Raw genomic sequence first — 18,099 nt, 5'->3', positions numbered from 1 at the left:
AATATTCTAATTTACTGGCTTTTACCTGTATATATGTTATGTATTGTCATTCGTGGAATTAGGCAATAAGAACATAAGTGATGCTTCAAGAAGCCCTGCCCTTCCTAACATTGAGGATGCAGGATATTTATTATTTCTATTGATTCATTTGCAAGATAAAATTTAAAAAGTAAAAAAAAATATTTAAAAGTTGTCTGAAAGATCAACTTTTTAAAAATATATTTTTTACACTTGTTGAATCTGTTATTTTTTTTAATCAAATGTCTTTTTGTGGAATAAGGCAAGAACAAAAGTGATGCTTCAACAATCCCCGCCCTTCCTGAAATTGGAGGAGCCAGATATTTATTCTGTTGATTTATTTGTAAAATAAATTTTCAAAAGTTTAAAAAATATGTCTAAAAGTGCAACTTTTTTTTTAACACTTGTTTAATCTCTCTTTTTATATTTAAACAATTGTCATTTGTGGAATAAGGCAATAAGAACAAAAGTGATGCTCCAGTGAGACCCGCCCTTCCTTAAATTGTGGATGCCAGATATCTATTCTATCTAGTGATTCATGTTTTAAAAACAATTAAAAAAGTTTAAAAAAACAAAACCTTTTGAATGGGTGTTTTTTTTCCCTTTTCCCTCATTTGTGGAATAAGGGATTAGAACAAAAACGATGCTACAGTATGATCTGCCCTTCTTTAATATGGGGATGCCAGATATTTTTTTCTATCTATTGATTCATTTTGTAAAATTACATTTAAAAAATAAAAATGTCAGAAAGATTAACTTTTTTAAATTGTTAAATCCGTATTTTTATTTTTTTATCAATTTTTTTTGCCGGATTAAGGCCATAATAATAAATGTGACGCTTAACAAGCCCCCCACTTTCTTAAATTGGAGATCTCAAATAGTATCTTTATTGATTCAAATGTAAAAAAAAAAAACTGTTTAAAAAAAGTCTAAAAAAATCTCCTTTTTTTTTTTTACACTTGTTAAATGTGTATTATTTTAATCTTTTTTTTTTTTCAATGTGATCAAGGCAATAGGAACAAACATGATGCTTCAATATGCCCCTCACTTCCTTCAATTGGAAATGCCAGATATTGATTCTATCTACTTATTAAATTTCAAAAAAGTCTAAAAGATCAACTTTTTTTTTTTTTTTTACACTTGTTAAATCTGTATTATTTGTTTTATTTTATTTTTTCTAGGGGATCAAGGCAATAAGAACAAACATGATGCTTCAATAAATCCCCCACTTCCTTAAATGGGGGATGCCGGATATTAATTCTATCTACTGATTCAATTTAAAAAAAACAACAACAAAAAAAAGGCTAAAATATAAACTTATTTTTTTTTTTTTTTACACTTGTTAAATCTGAATTATTTGTTTTATTTTATTTTTTCTAGGGGATCAAGGCAATAAGAACAAACATGATGCTTCAATAAATCCCCCACTTCCTTAAATGGGGGATGCCGGATATTAATTCTATCTACTGATTCAATTTAAAAAAAAAACAACAACAAAAAAAAGGCTAAAATATAAACTTTTTTTTTTTTTTTTTTACACTTGTCAAATCAAGGCAGTAAAAACAAAAGTGATTCATCAGTAAGCCCCGCCCTTCTTTAAATTGTTGATTGGCTGGTCCTCCCTTTTGTAGGTGTGCCTAATATTGTGACCTGCAAGTGTGTCATTATAGAAATATGATCAGGGACTTCCTAAAACGGACGTGTTGCTGCCATATGATTGGACAATCACTATTATAGAGGCGGGGTTTGTAACTCACACAACAGCCAGAACATTAAACAAAAAATGGAAATAAAAACATGTAAAAAAAAAAATGAATAATATATTTATATATATATATTTCTTGATGTCAGGCACGATTTAATGGGATAATGTAGACAAATCATAAAAAAATAAATAAAAAAAACAACTTCTAAAAGGCTGATGATGTGAGCGGGGGAAGAAAAATGGAAAGGCGTCCATCCCTGTTGCAACAATCTTTGCAAACAAAAATCTTTCCCAAGGTAAGTCCCTTGACCAATCGTCACGTGTCCTATTGAGACACTTTATGACTTCCCTGGAGCCAATAAATAAGATGTTGCAGGGAGATAAATTCTTACCCCCCCGGTGGCGCTTGATTCATGTGGATGCTGATGAAGCTCTCTGGACTCCAAGGAGGGGCAATCCTCATCGCTCGAGGGCAAGGCGAAGGCAAAAAAAAAAAAAATGATGTTCCGTCAGGTTGAGCGGGAGAGAAGGTTCAGTTATGGACGCCACGTGCTCTGCCCTTTGCGCCGCCGTCCATTGACTGCACAAAACTGACAAAAAAAAGGTCAAATCTCTGCAGAGAAAGAGCCAGAACACTCATTGGCCATCGCTAGCAATCGCTCGACGTTGCACCTGAGGTCGCCTTCCACGCATTTCGGGGGGGATAAAACACAAAAAGTAAAAAGTAAAAAAAAAAAAACATGTGCAGTGCGTCACCCTCTCAGTTACTTCAATCTCTCATAGCTCAAGTGTGAAGACGAATGGCCAGGAGGAGGCTGGGGGGGGGGGGGGGGGGCGCAGCGTCATCATCTCTTGTAGTGGTTGGGGGCGTCGGCGAAGGCGAACTTCAACCTGTAGGCCTCGGCCAGGAGCACGCTGACTTCCTCGTTGCCCCAGTGCATTGTGGGAAGGTTCTGCAGCAGAATCATCAGGCCCTGTTGGAGGAGAGAAACATTCCATTTTGCATTGACGGGCTTGCTGAGGCGTGCGTGGAGTATCACAAGAGCGAGCGCAGGAGTTCAGAACATTCAGAGAGAAAACAACATCAACAAGGAATGATGACCTTAAATGTCGGTGCAAACCTCATCAGTGTACTTTTTTTTAGTGTGGTTAACTTTAACGCCAAACGTATCATAAGTGATACATACGTTTTGGAGTCCTCTACATCAGTGGTCTCCAACCACGGGGCCGAAGAAAAAATTAAATTTAAATTTAAAAAAAAAAAAATATATATATATACAGTGGGGCAAAAAAGTATTTAGTCAGCCACCAATTGTGCAAGTTCTCCCACTTTAAATGATGACAGAGGTCTGTAATTTTCATCATAGGTACACTTCAACTGTGAGAGACAGAATGTGAAAAAAAAAATCCAGGAATTCACATTGTAGGATTTTTAAATAATTTATTTGTAAATGATGGTGGAAAATAAGTATTTGGTCAATAACAAAAATTCTACTCAATACTTTGTAATATAACCTTTGTTGGCAATAACAGAGGTCAAACGATTACTATAGGTCTTTACCAGGTTTGCAGTAGCTGGTATTTTGGCCCATTCCTCCATGCAGATCTTCTCGAGAGCAGTGATGTTTTGGGGCTGTCGCCGAGCAACACGGACTTTCAACTCCCTCCACAGATTTTCTATGGGGTTGAGGTCTGGAGAATGGCTAGGCCACTCCAGGACTTTCAAATGCTCCTTACGGAGCCACTCCTTCGTTGCCCGGGCGGTGTGTTTGGGATCATTGTCATGCTGGAAGACCCAGCCACGTTTCATCTTCAAAGCTCTCACTGATGGAAGGAGGTTTTGGCTCAAAATCTCACGATACATGGCCCCCTTCATTCTTTCCTTAACACGGATCAGTCGGCCTGTCCCCTTAGCAGAAAAACAGCCCCAAAGCATGATGTTTCCACCCCCATGCTTCACAGTAGGTATGGTGTTCTTAGGATGCAACTCAGTATTCTTCTTCCTCCAAACACGATGAGTTGAGTTTATACCAAAAAGTTCTATTTTGGTTTCATCTGACCACATGACATTCTCCCAATCCTCTGCTGTATCATCCATGTGCTCTCTGGCAAACTTCAGACGGGCCTGGACATGCACTGGCTTAAGCAGGGGGACACGTCTGGCACTGCAGGATTTGATTCCCTGTCGGCGTAGTGTGTTACTGATGGTAACCTTTGTTACTTTGGTCCCAGCTCTCTGCAGGTCATTCACCAGGTCCCCCCGTGTGGTTCTGGGATTTTTGCTCACCGTTCTCATGATCATTTTGACCCCACGGGATGAGATCTTGCGTGGAGCCCCAGATCGAGGGAGATTATCAGTGGTCTTGTATGTCTTCCATTTTCTGATAATTGCTCCCAAAGTTGATTTTTTTCACACCAAGCTGCTTGCCTATTGTAGATTCACTCTTCACCGTCTGGTGCAGGTCTACAATTCTTTTCCTGGTGTCCTTCGACAGCTCTTTGGTCTTGGCCATAGTGCAGTTTGGAGTCTGACTGTTTGAGGCTGTGGACAGGTGTCTTTTATACAGATAACAAGTTCAAACAGGTGCCATTAATACAGGTAACGAGTGGAGGACAGAAGAGCTTCATAAAGAAGAAGTTACAGGTCTGTGAGAGCCAGAGATCTTCCTTGTTTGAAGTGACCAAATACTTATTTTCCACCATAATTTACAAATAAATTATTTAAAATTCCTACAATGTGAAGTCCTGGATTTTTTTTCACATTCTGTCTCTCACAGTTGAAGTGTACCTATGATGAAAATTACAGACCTCTGTCATCATTTTAAGTGGGAGAACTTGCACAATCGGTGGCTGACTAAATACTTTTTTGCCCCACTGTATATATATATATATATTTTTTTTAATGTAGATTTAATAAAAAATATATTCTGTTTTTATGTAGATTTAATGAAAAAAAAATAAAAACATTTTTTAATTGTTTTATTAAATCTACATAAAAACAGAATATATACACTATATATCAATGTATATCAATACAGTCTGCAGGGATACAGTACGTAAGCACACATGATTGTATTTCTTTAAAAAAAATAAAAATAAAAAAAATAAAAAATAAATAAAATAAAATAAAAACCACTCTACATCAGTGTTTTTCAACCACTGTGCAGCCGGTCTGGTGTGCCGTCACCTATTTGGGTTAAAAATATGTTTTGCAAACCAGTAATTATAGTCTGCAAATTATGTGTTGTTGTTGAGTGGTCGGCAGAGTAACCGTGTAATACTCTTCCATATCAGTAGGTGGCAGCCGGTAGCTAATTGCTTTGTAGATGTCGGAAACAGCGGGAGGCAGGGTGCAGGTAAAAATGTGTCTAATGCTTAAACCAGAAATAAACAAAAGGTGAGTGTCCCTAAGAAAAGACATTGAAGCTTAGGGAAGGCTATGCAGAACGAAACTAAAACTGAACTGGCTACAAAGTAAACAAAAACAGAACGCTGGACGACAGCAAAAACTTACTGTGGAGCAAAGACGGCATCCACAAAGTACAGCCGAACATGACATGGCAATCAACAATGTCCTCACAAAGAAGGATGAAAACAACTGAAATATTCTTGATTGCTAAAACAAAGTCGATGCGGGAAATATCGCTCAAAGGAAGACATGAAGCTGCTACAGGAAAATACCAAAAAAAAAAGAAAAAGCCACCAAAATAGACAAGAACTAAAACACTACACACGGGAAAACAGCAATAAACTCAAAATAAGTCAGGGCGTGATGTGACAGGTGGTGACAGTACACCTACTTTGAGACAAGAGCTACATTGATGCATGGTTGGTTATGCTTTAAAGTCACATCCAACAATTGTGACAACGACTTTTTACTGTCAACTGACTTTCGTTTTTTTTAATGATTTCTGCTGGTGGTGTGCCTCCAGATTTTTTCAATGCAAAAAATGTGCCTTGACTCAAAAAAGGTTGAAAAACACTGCTCTACATCATCAGTGTAATTTGTTTAGTTTTTTCTCCTTAAAGGGGAACATTATCACCAGACCTATGTAAGCGTCAATATATACCTTGATGTTGCAGAAAAAAGACCATATCTTTTTTTAACCAATTTCCGAACTCTAAATGGGTGAATTTTGGCGAATTAAACGCCTTTCTATTATTCGCTCTCGTTGTGACGTCACATCGGGAAGCAATCCGCCATTTTCTGAAACACATTACAAACACTGAGTCAAACCAGCTCTGTTATTTTCCGTTTTTTCGACTGTTTTCCGTACCTTGGAGACATCATGCCTCGTCGGTGTGTTGTCAGAGGGTGTAACAACACGAACAGGGACGGATTCAAGTTGCACCAGTGGCCCAAAGATGCCAAAGTGGCAAGAAATTGGACGTTTGTTCCGCACACTTTACCGACGAAAGCTATGCTACGACAGAGATGGCAAGAATGTGTGGATATCCTGCGACACTCAAAGCAGATGCATTTCCAACGATAAAGTCAAAGAAATCTGCCGCCAGACCCCCATTGAATCTGCCGGAGTGTGTGAGCAATTCAGGGACAAAGGACCTCGCTAGCACGGCAAGCAATGGCGGCAGTTTGTTCCCGCAGACGAGCGAGCTAAACCCCCTGGATGTCTTAGCTCACACCGTCCCTTATGCCACCGAAGATGATCAAGAGAAGAATATCGACCCTAGCTTCCCTGGCCTGCTGACATCAACTCCAAAACTGGACAGATCAACTTTCAGGAAAAGAGAGCGGATGAGGGTATGTCTACAGAATGTATTAATTGATGAAAATTGGGCTGTCTGCACTCTCAAAGTGCATGTTGTTGCCAAATGTATTTCATATGCTGTAAACCTAGTTCATAGTTGTTAGTTTCCTTTAATGCCAAACAAACACATACCAATCGTTGGTTAGAAGGCGATCGCCGAATTCGTCCTCGCTTTCTCCCGTGTCGCTGGCTGTCGTGTCGTTTCCGTCGGTTTCGCTTGCATACGGTTCAAACCGATATGGCTCAATAGCTTCAGTTTCTTCTTCAATTTCGTTTTCGCTACCTGCCTCCACACTACAACCATCCGTTTCAATACATGCGTAATCTGTTGAATCGCTTAAGCCGCTGAAATCCGAGTCTGAATCCGAGCTAATGTCGCTATAGCTTGCTGTTCTATGCGCCATGTTTGTTTGTATTGGTATCACTATGTGACGTCACAGGAAAATGGACGGGTGTTTATAACGATGGTTAAAATCAGGCACTATAAAGCTTTTTTTTTTTGGATATTGCGTGATGGGTAAAATTTTGAAAAAAACTTCGAAAAATAAAATAAGCCACTGGGAACTGATTTTTAATGGTTTTAACCCTTCTGAAATTGTGATAATGTTCTCCTTTAAGAGCCTGACGTATCAGATCAGATACATGCATTACACGTATAATCCACATGGGGCAGTATTTGACTTAGAAGAGGGCTGTCCTGTGATCATGAAAGATTGCCACAAAGAAGAAATATATTTGAAGTATTTGAAGAGAATCTTTGTCAAAGTTGAAAAAGAAAAGGCAAGAAAAAAAGTATTTCTGAAATTACTTAATTTTCAAAAGATATTTTATAGTAAAACAGTTGAAAATGTGTGTATCGAATTTGAAACAGCAGCTATAAAAGGTAATGTAACTCGAAATTAGTCAATTGGCATTTTCTGTTTTGCAATTCATGCATTATAAATACCATGGAGCCACATACAGCCTTTAGATGTTTACATTACACAATATAGTACATTAGCAGGTCAAATATACAAAACCAATATGCTTTATTACGTGGTGGTGATCACTCCGCGTTTGTTGTGATAATAAATTATAGCTTTGTGATTTTTATGAGTGAGAAGAAAAAAACACATACAAAAAAAAAACATAATGTTGAATATATTGTACATTTTTTTTTAGCTGACAAATAATAACTTTAAAGATACTTTGAAAATGATTGAAAAAAAGTGAGTTCAAGTAATCTGGAGCAGCTGGAGAGAGACGACGATGACAAATGTTCCTTTTTATGTTTGGAAATAACATGATGGATATTTCTGGGTATTGCAATATGCTTGGTTTGTTATAAAAACAACATAAAAATAATGTTTTGGGACCAGCTGTGTCAAAAAATATTACAAAATGAAAATCATATATCGAAATTGATTGTTGTAAAAAAAAAAAAAAAAAGAGAAGAAAAGAAAAGATTTGTTTAAAAGGACAAACTAATCTTTTCACATTTTTTGGAAGTGAGACAATACTTTGGGTGTATTCAAAAGAATTTCCTCCTGACATGTCACCTGACCCCTGTGACGTGCAGAGGTGGGTAGAGTAGCCAGAAATTGTACTCAAGTAAGAGTACTGTTACTTTAGAGATTTATTACTCAAGTAAAAGTAAGGAGTAGTCACCCAAATATTTACTTGAGTAAAAGTAAAAAGTATGTTGTGAAAAAACTACTCAAGTACTGAGTAACTGATGAGTAACATACACACAAATATCATATATATATATATATACATATATATATGTATATATATATATATATATATATATATATATATATATATATATATATATATATATATATATATATACACACACACACATATATATATATATATATATATATACATACACACATATATAAATATATACACACATATATATATATACACACATATATATATATATATATATATATATATATATATATATACACACACATTTATATATATATATATATACACACATTTATATATATATATATATACAAAAACATATATATATATATACAGTATATAATTTATATTTATTTATTTTGCCGTTTTTGTTTACATGTTAAAGGTGTTTTAATGAATATACATGCATGTTTAACACATATAGATTCCTTTCTTTCATGAAGACAAGAATATAAGTTGGTGTATTACCTGATTCTGATGACTTGCATTGATTTTAATCAGACAGTAGTGCTGATAGCGTCCACGTTTTCAAATGGAGGAGGAAAAAAAGTTCCTCCTTTCTGTCTAATACCACATGAAAGTGGTTGGTTTTTGGCATCTTATTTGTCCAGCTTCCATATTCGTTTTTATACACTTTACAAGAAATACATCGGCGGCAAACTCCGTAGCTTGCTAGCTTGTTTGCGCTGGCTTTCGGAGACTCTTGTTTTGAAAGCGCAGGCGCGATGGAGCGGCACTTTTATTGTGAAGACAGGAACTGTGCAGTCAGTCTTTAGGCTTTTGACGGGATGTACGGTAGAAATAAAAAAGGGTCTTTTTTCCTTCACACTTTTGATTGATTGATTGAAACTTATATTAGTAGATTGCACAGTACAGTACATATTCCGTACAATTGACCACTAAATGGTAACACCCCAATAAGTTTTTCAACTTGTTTAAGTCAGGTCATGTGACCGCCTGGCTCTGTTTGATTGGTTCAACGTCACCAGTGACTGCATCTGATTGGTGGAACGGAGTGAACGTCACCAGTGACTGTATTTGTTGAAACGCAGGCACTATGAAGGTCTGTCTGACAGACCAAAACAAACAAAGCGTGCATTAACAGATCGATAAAAATTAGTAGCGAGTAGCGAGCTGAATGTAGATAAAAGTAGCGGAGTAAAAGTAGCGTTTCTTCTCTATAAATATACTCAAGTAAAAGTAAAAGTAAGTTGCATTAAAACTACTCTTAGAAGTACAATTTATCCCAAAAGTTACTCAAGTAGATGTAACGGAGTAAATGTAGCGCGTTACTACCCACCTCTGGTGACGTGTTGCCTATCAGTCGAAACATTTCAGGTAAAAAATGGTTTGAAAATGAAAAGTATATGAATAAGAAGACACAATGAACCTTTTTGAGCAGGACCAATTAAAGCTCCAGTTTCCAAAAATTAGAATTTTCTGTCAATTATTTATTGGTTCAGGCTTTAAAGGCCTAAAGAAAGTTATGTTTTCGGTTCCACTCTCTCATGCACACCAAACCATTATTTTAGAAAGAGGAAGTTATATACTCAATTGTGCCTCATTTATCGCGGTTTAATTGGTTCCGCAACGTGACCGTGATAATAACAACTTCAGTAAAGTAGGAAATGGAATATTTTCATAGCTAGTGTCACGTCTTGGCATGGCGTCGGTGTTTGTGATCCTAATATGCGCAGGCAAACCTTTCAGTAGGCAAAAATTCATCATTAGTAAAAATAATAATTAATTGTGCCGCTGGGAAGCGCACGTGAAGCCTGAGGCATGATCACAAATTACTAGCATGGCGTGAGGAAGAAATCATGAGACGAAATAGTAGCGTAAAGCTAACGACAATCCTGCGAGGAACACTGGCATATGAAGATGCTGGAGAGGGATTGGCAGCGAGTGTGTCCTAATTACCACACAAAAACAGGTGTGCACAATCAGCACTCCTAGCAATGAGGGGTAACTAAAGAAAGGAGTGCTGAAAACAGAAATAGACCTCAAACACAGCAAAATTACCAAAACAAAGCACGATACATATGCATACTGTACATAGGTGTACATATATATATATATATATATATATATATGTCTTAATAAGGTTATCCAAAAAATAGTGCTCGATACCGTAGTAGAGCGCAATATATGTATGTGTGGGAAAAAAATCACAAGACTATTTCATCTCTACAGGCCTGTTTCATGAGGGGGGGTACCCTCAATCATCAGGAGATTTTAATGGGAGCATTCGCATACCATGGTTTATATAGGGCACAGAGTGGGTGGGTACAGGCTGGCCTAGGGGCGTGGTGATTGGCTCATGTGTTACCTAGGAGGTGTTTCCGTCTATGGCGGCATTTGTTACAATTTCGCTGCGCTTGTTGAGGGATGACAGGTCTGGACGGTAAATAATAAACAGTTTCTCTTTCAAGCATAGGTTGCATCTTTTATTACCACTATTGTAAGGTGTGCTGGATGCAAGAATTTGCCATGTTATTGAATATTCAACATTATTGTCTTTGAGGTCCCAAATGTGTTTGCTGAGTTCTGTGGTATTTCGCAGGTTTTTGTTCCTGAAAGAAGCCTTGTGATTGTTCCATCTGGTTTTGAATTCTCCCTCGGTTAATCCTACATATGTGTCGGATGTGTTAATGTCCTTGCGTATTACCTTAGATTGGTAGACAACTGATGTTTGTAAGCACCCCCCGTTGAGAGGGCAATCAGGTTTCTTTCGACAGTTACAGCCTTTGGAGTCGCTCTGTCTGGGGGCCGACGGCTCATTTGCAATTGTTTTGTTGTGGTTTGAGATGATTTGTCGTATATTGTTCATGCAGCTTATATATATATATATATATATATATATATATATATATATATATATATATATATATACATACATACATACATACATTATACATATACATATATATATATATATATACATACATATATACATACATATATATATATATATATATATATACACATACATACATATATATATATATATATATACACATACATACTTATATATATATATATATACATACATACATATATATATATATACACATACATACATACATACATACATAAACATATATATATATATATATATATACATTTATATTTCATTATTTGTATTATACCGTTTTTTATTGAGTTCAAATGCAAATAAGGCCACAATGCGGCAAAATTAAGCTGCAAGGACCAACACATTGATGCAGAAGGTGAGAAACACTACGGAATTCAAGAAAGGGAAGTACAAAGATAGCGTTTATGTGGCAATGTAAAAATGATGTTAAATGTTCATTTAGCCATTTCTATTGTCATTTATATGCCTTTGGCTTTTTTTTCCCGGCATGTAAACCTAATTGTTTTCTGTAAAATGTGTTTTGTGCTACTACTTTTGGCTGCCTGTAAGAAACAGGAACAAAGAGAGCCCTATCTAGTATTTTTAATGTGTATTAAAGAAAACATTCACGACACATTTGGAAAAAAAAAAGGGGGTAATTATGTTTTCCTTAATTTGAATAAGACCATGCTAAGAAAATGTTTTATTTAACGACGGTGAAAACATTATCTCCCAAGAGGCGGTAATTAAGTCGTTTGTCATGCAAAGACACAAAAAAACAGAAAATGACCCATTATGTTTACTTACTTTCTGCAAATGTAGTCACTACTCCTTTTTCTAAAGTATAGTTTGCTTACTTGGCCACTTTACTACTTGCTTACAGGTACACAATCAATGGTAAATTCCATCCATCCATCCATTTTCTACCGCTTATTCTCTTCGGGGTCGCGGGGGGCGCTGGAGCCTATCTCAGCTACAATCGGGCGGAAGGCGGGGTACACCCTGGACTAGGGATGTCCCGATCCGATATTTGGATCGGATCGGCTGCCGATATTTGCCAAAAATTGCGTATCGGCAAGGCATGGGAAAATGCCGATCCAGATCCAGTTAAAAAAAAAAACTCTGGTCCGTGTTTTCCAACGCACCTATTTAAATAATACATTCCACTTTTCTGCTGCTCCGTAATTTCCGTTCCGCATTTTCCAGCACACCTTCAACACAGCCACAATTCTCACGCAGTTGCTTTTAGCTGCTGGCATTACACGACAGGCTCTTCTCACTCTTTCCTGTGTCTCCCTCTCACAGACAGCGAGCGCACCTTCTTACACACGTCACATACTGTCACGTCATACGTCACATACTGTCACGTCATACGTCACATACGTATACGTCCTCTCCCAGCAGAGAGCGAGGTAGCGGCATGGCTAACGTTAGCTGTGATGCTAGCGCAACCGCTCAGGTGCGCGCCTGCTCAAGCGTCCTCTGCGCAACGGCAAATCTATGCCACGCACAAAATCAAATAAAAAAATGAGCGCATAACAATTTTCGACACACGGACACGACAGAGACAACAGTTTTCGTCATCATTGTTCAAATATTGTGACGTCTGTCGAGACGCTTATCTCCATTCGGTGCCACACGTCCACACCATCAAAATGCAGAGGCAGGCAAACATTTCCACATCAACACCGTATGAAAAAATTAGTGATTTTTTTAGTTGTGATTTCCCTCTCTGCATGAAAGTTTAAAAGTAGCATATATTAATGCAGTATGAAGAAGAATGTTTTAATGTAGACATGCAAGCCTTGAAAGAACATTTTGAAAATCAAGACTACATTTCCTGCAAATGGGTGCATTTCTACCCTATATTTTAACTTTAGATTTATTCTCATATCAAACTCTTTTGGCTGTCTTTTTGACACTTACATCCGGCGCCCCCCTCCACACCCTGGATTATAAATAATGTAAATAATTCAATGTGATTATCTTGTGTGATGACTGTATTATGATGATAGTATACAGGTAAAAGCCAGTAAATTAGAATATTTTGAAAAACGTGATTTATTTCAGTAATTGCATTCAAAAGGTGTAACTTGTACATTATATTTATTCATTGCACACAGACTGATGCATTCAAATGTTTATTTCATTTAATTTTGATGATTTGAAGTGGCAACAAATGAAAATCCAAAATTCCGTGTGTCACAAAATTAGAATATTAGTTAAGGCTAATACAAAAAAGGGATTTTTAGAAATGTTGGCCAACTGAAAAGTATGAAAATGAAAAATATGAGCATGTACAATACTCAATACTTGGTTGGAGCTCCTTTTGCCTCAATTACTGCGTTAATGCGGCGTGGCATGGAGTCGATGAGTTTCTGGCACTGCTCAGGTGTTATGAGAGCCCAGGTTGCTCTGATAGTGGCCTTCAACTCTTCTGCGTTTTTGGGTCTGGCATTCTGCATCTTCCTTTTCACAATACCCCACAGATTTTCTATGGGGCTAAGGTCAGGGGAGTTGGCGGGCCAATTTAGAACAGAAATACCATGGTCCGTAAACCAGGCACAGGTAGATTTTGCGCTGTGTGCAGGCGCCAAGTCCTGTTGGAACTTGAAATCTCCATCTCCATAGAGCAGGTCAGCAGCAGGAAGCATGAAGTGCTCTAAAACTTGCTGGTAGACGGCTGCGTTGACCCTGGATCTCAGGAAACAGAGTGGACCGACACCAGCAGATGACATGGCACCCCAAACCATCACTGATGGTGGAAACTTTACACTAGACTTCAGGCAACGTGGATCCTGTGCCTCTCCTGTCTTCCTCCAGACTCTGGGACCTCGATTTCCAAAGGAAATGCAAAATTTGCATGGTTGGGTGATGGTTTGGGGTGCCATGTCATCTGCTGGTGTCGGTCCACTCTGTTTCCTGAGATCCAGGGTCAACGCAGTCGTCTACCAGCAAGTTTTAGAGCACTTCATGCTTCCTGCTGCTGACCTGCTCTATGGAGATGGAGATTTCAAGTTCCAACAGGACTTGGCGCCTGCACACAGCGCAAAATCTACCCGTGCCTGGTTTACGGACCATGGCATTTCTGTTCTAAATTGGCCCGCCAACTCCCCTGACCTTAGCCCCATAGAAAATCTGTGGGGTATTGTGAAAAGGAAGATGCAGAATGCCAGACCCAAAAACGCAGAAGAGTTGAAGGCCACTATCAGAGCAACCTGGGCTCTCATAACACCTGAGCAGTGCCAGAAACTCATCGACTCCATGCCACGCCGCATTAACGCAGTAATTGAGGCAAAAGGAGCTCCAACCAAGTATTGAGTATTGTACATGCTCATATTTTTCATTTTCATACTTTTCAGTTGGCCAACATTTCTAAAAATCCCTTTTTTGTATTAGCCTTAAGTAATATTCTAATTTTGTGACAAACGGAATTTTGGATTTTCATTTGTTGCCACTTCAAATCATCAAAATTCAATGAAATAAACATTTGAATGCATCAGTCTGTGTGCAATGAATAAATATAATGTACAAGTTACACCTTTTGAATGCAATTACTGAAATAAATCACGTTTTTCAAAATATTCTAATTTACTGGCTTTTACCTGTATATCTGATAGTATATATATGTATCATGAATCAATTTAAGTGGACCCCGACTTAAACAAGTTGAAAAACTTATTGGGGTGTTACCATTTAGTGGTCAATTGTACGGAATATGTACTTCACTGTGCAACCTACTAATAAAAGTCTCAATCAATCAATCAAAACACATAGAATCATCATACTGCTGTGATTATATGCATCAAGTGTTCATTCAAGGCTAAGGCAAAATATCGAGATATATATTGTGTATCGCAATATGGCCTTAAAATATCGCAATATTAAAAAAAGGCCATATCGCCCAGCCCTAGTTCAATGATGCCATTTCTGTTTGTCATGTATAATTTTGTCTATTTTGTGTTTATCCTTGAATAAACAGGTCAGTTTCTTGTTACCAACCATTGTGTATTATTCAAATTCACCTAATTCAGCTGGCTAGTTGTTATCAAGAGTACTAAAACCCTTTTCAACATGATTCTGACAACTAAGTAGGCTAAATAACTTTAAACTTTAATACATGCTCGGATAGGCCAGTTTCGGTATCGGTCAGTATCGGTATCGGATCGGAAATGCAAAAACAATATCGGTATCGGATCGGAAGTGCAAAAACCTGGATCGGGACATCCCTACCCTGGACAAGTCGCCACCTCATCGCAGGGCCAACACAGATAGACAGACATTCTAAATTAGCATAGCAAATACTGTATACGTACCCTGCACATGACACCTCAGTCACTAACACTGTACACAGAACACGTGGGGAGCAGGACAAATACAGTGATGAAAACATTAAATACAATCAATAAATCAAACAGTAATAGGTGAAATAGGCTTTTGGGAGAAATAAAGTCAGTAATGAAACCACTACGCTGCTTAGTTATCACTCATGCTCAAAGACATCATCTCTATTGTTGACATTGTACATTGCTCCACTTTCTGAGCATTTCATGATGTTTAATTGAGCTTTCATTCTCTTTGATGCACTGCCATCAGAAGAATTTGCCTCAGCTCGGGAGACGTGAAAAAAGTGCACTAAAAACGACAAAAGTAACATTGTCCTTCCTTAATGTAGCGACACATACGTATTGCCTTTTTTACGTATTCTTCCGCCACACTAGAGATGCGCGGTTTGCGGACACAACCGCGGAGTCCGCGGATTATCCGCGGGTCGGGCGGTTGAAATAAAAAAAAATTAGATCTTATCCGCGGGTCGGGTCGGGCGGTTGAAATTAAAAAAAATTAGATTTTAAATAGATTCAGGCGGGTGGCAGTTAAACCAATTGGGAAATATATATACATAGTTAAATGTTGTTACCCACATACGAAAAACGAGCAGGCACCTGCAGCATATCCCACAACAGAAGAAGAAAAAAAAAAGAGATGGCAACGCCGGCAGCAAACGTGGTACGCGACAAACTAAAAAAGGGAATACTAAAGACCAGGGGGAAAAAAGCCAGAAAAGTTCAGCGTGGACTCGTTTTATGAGGTTGTAAATCAGGATGATAGTAATGCTGGCTATGCTGTTTATGTCTACGACAGTCACAAAACCGGGACATCTAACATGGTGCATCACATTTGTGCAAAACCCCGAACCTCCACAAACACCCTGAGCATGAGCAGTTTCGTCCGCCGTCATCCCAGAAGAGTGCCACAGGATGTTAAAACAAGATAGAACGCAGCTGCCTGCAGCAGTTTGAGTGACGCGCGCGCGAGTGCGCTTGGAGGTGCGCTCAGCGCGGCTCCCAGATGATTGCGCACTGGTGTGCGTCTGGGCCGGGAGAGCGTGGCACGCATTGAATGTCTCTGCTGCATTGGATCAGTCTCCTTTCTTTAACAGGCAAAAGCTTTAAAGTTAAAGTTAAAGTTAAAGTACCAATGATTGTCACACACACACTAGGTGTGGCGAAATTATTCTCTGCATTTGACCCATCACCCTTGATCACCCCCTGGGAGGTGAGGGGAGCAGTGGGCAGCAGCGGTGGCTGCGCCCGGGAATCATTTTGGTGATTCAACCCCCAATTCCAACCCTTGATGCTGAGTGCCAAGCAGGGAGGTAATGGGTCCCATTTTTATAGTCTTTGGTATGACTCGGCCGGGATTTGAACTCCCAACCTACCGATCTCAGGACGGACACTCTAACCACTAGGCCACTGAGTAACCGAGTAACTGAGTAACTAACCTCACTAATGCCTTGCATCGTCTATATTAGATATATAACAACGGGCGGGTGGCGGATGGCGGGCGGGTGCGGTTTTGATTAAATGTTAGTTCGGGTGCATGGCGGATGGTTGACGACTTTTGTGATGCGGTTGAGGATGAAATAATTGCCTATCCGCGCATCTCTACGCCACACACGTGTGTTACCGTATTTCGATACCTTTGTTACACGTCACGTCACGTCACCGGCTCAAGCACTTTCCAAAAGCCAATGTGCATTGGATTGTCCATATTTTGTTTTCTGTTTACAACCCCCCTTAGAAACAGCTGTTGCCATGTAATCAGGGAAAGTCCGAATAAAAGAGGAGGCGTACAATCTTTCGCCAGAGCATGGTGGAGACTGTAAAGAGTACAGCCCAGACATTTCTCCTCAAACTGAATTCTGTCTCTGTTTAATTCCTTGCTTCTTGTCTTGTTTAATAGATGTCATCAGTGTTTGAACCTGACAACGTCGTGACAGGAAACATCGTAAAGCGGAATGTCTTAACACGAGACGTAACATGGAACGTCATACAGTAACAAAACGTTCTAGCCTGGAAGGTCTTAACCCCGAAATGTCGTAACACGCGAAACCTTCTGTATTCATTGGATTCAAGCGCACAGGCGTGCCCGTGAGTGACGCAGATGTTACGTAACTCAGCCAACATGCTTTAATGCGCGCAGTGGGACAGAAGGAAGACACAAGATGAAGATCTGGAAGGGAGGGTAGGACAAAAAAAAGAGGAATAGTGTCAAGTACAATTTGGTTGATCTCACAACTCTCCTCCCACACAGGTGGACATTAGTGTGTAAGTAAGGACACACAACACAAACACACACATTCCATCTCCAAGACTAATGTCTCTCTCTCCTCTGGGAATGAGACTGGTTAGTGAAACAGACTGTGTGTGCGTGTGTATGTGTGTGTGTGTGTTTGTGTGTGTCCGCGCACAATGGATCAGTACCCCGAGTTTTCATTACCAAGCCCCAAATCATTGCCATGACAACAGCTTCTATGACCAATCCCGGCACTAATAATCACAGGAGAGGACAAATGATGTTGTCGTCATCTGCCTCGTGAAAAGGATGCCACTATATAACCCAGATAACAACGACAATTATTTTCTTCCCGGTAAGGTCTATTCAGGTGTACTGGAGAGGAGGCTACGCCGGATAGTCGAACCTCGGATTCAGGAGGAACAGTGTGGTTTTCGTCCTGGTCGTGGAACTGTGGACCAGCTCTATACTCTCGGCAG

The 18,099-nt window shown here is 38.8% G+C and overlaps 1 protein-coding gene across 5 annotated transcripts in view; it reads right to left on the bottom strand.

The window, feature by feature from the left end:
- Positions 1-634: 634 nt before the first annotated feature.
- Positions 635-18,099, bottom strand: part of tbc1d22a (TBC1 domain family, member 22a) — a 397,563-nt gene continuing 380,098 nt past the window's right edge. For all 5 annotated transcript variants that reach the window (XM_061959781.1, XM_061959784.1, XM_061959783.1 and 2 more), the window contains one exon: positions 635-2,697. In XM_061959781.1, coding sequence (XP_061815765.1) covers positions 2,569-2,697 — 129 coding nt within the window. In that variant the 3' untranslated portion in view covers positions 635-2,568. The remainder of the gene's footprint in view (positions 2,698-18,099) is intronic.

Source organism: Nerophis lumbriciformis, linkage group LG05 (assembly GCF_033978685.3).
Source record: "Nerophis lumbriciformis linkage group LG05, RoL_Nlum_v2.1, whole genome shotgun sequence".
Taxonomy (NCBI): domain Eukaryota; kingdom Metazoa; phylum Chordata; class Actinopteri; order Syngnathiformes; family Syngnathidae; genus Nerophis; species Nerophis lumbriciformis.
This window is presented reverse-complemented; position numbering and strand designations above follow the sequence as displayed.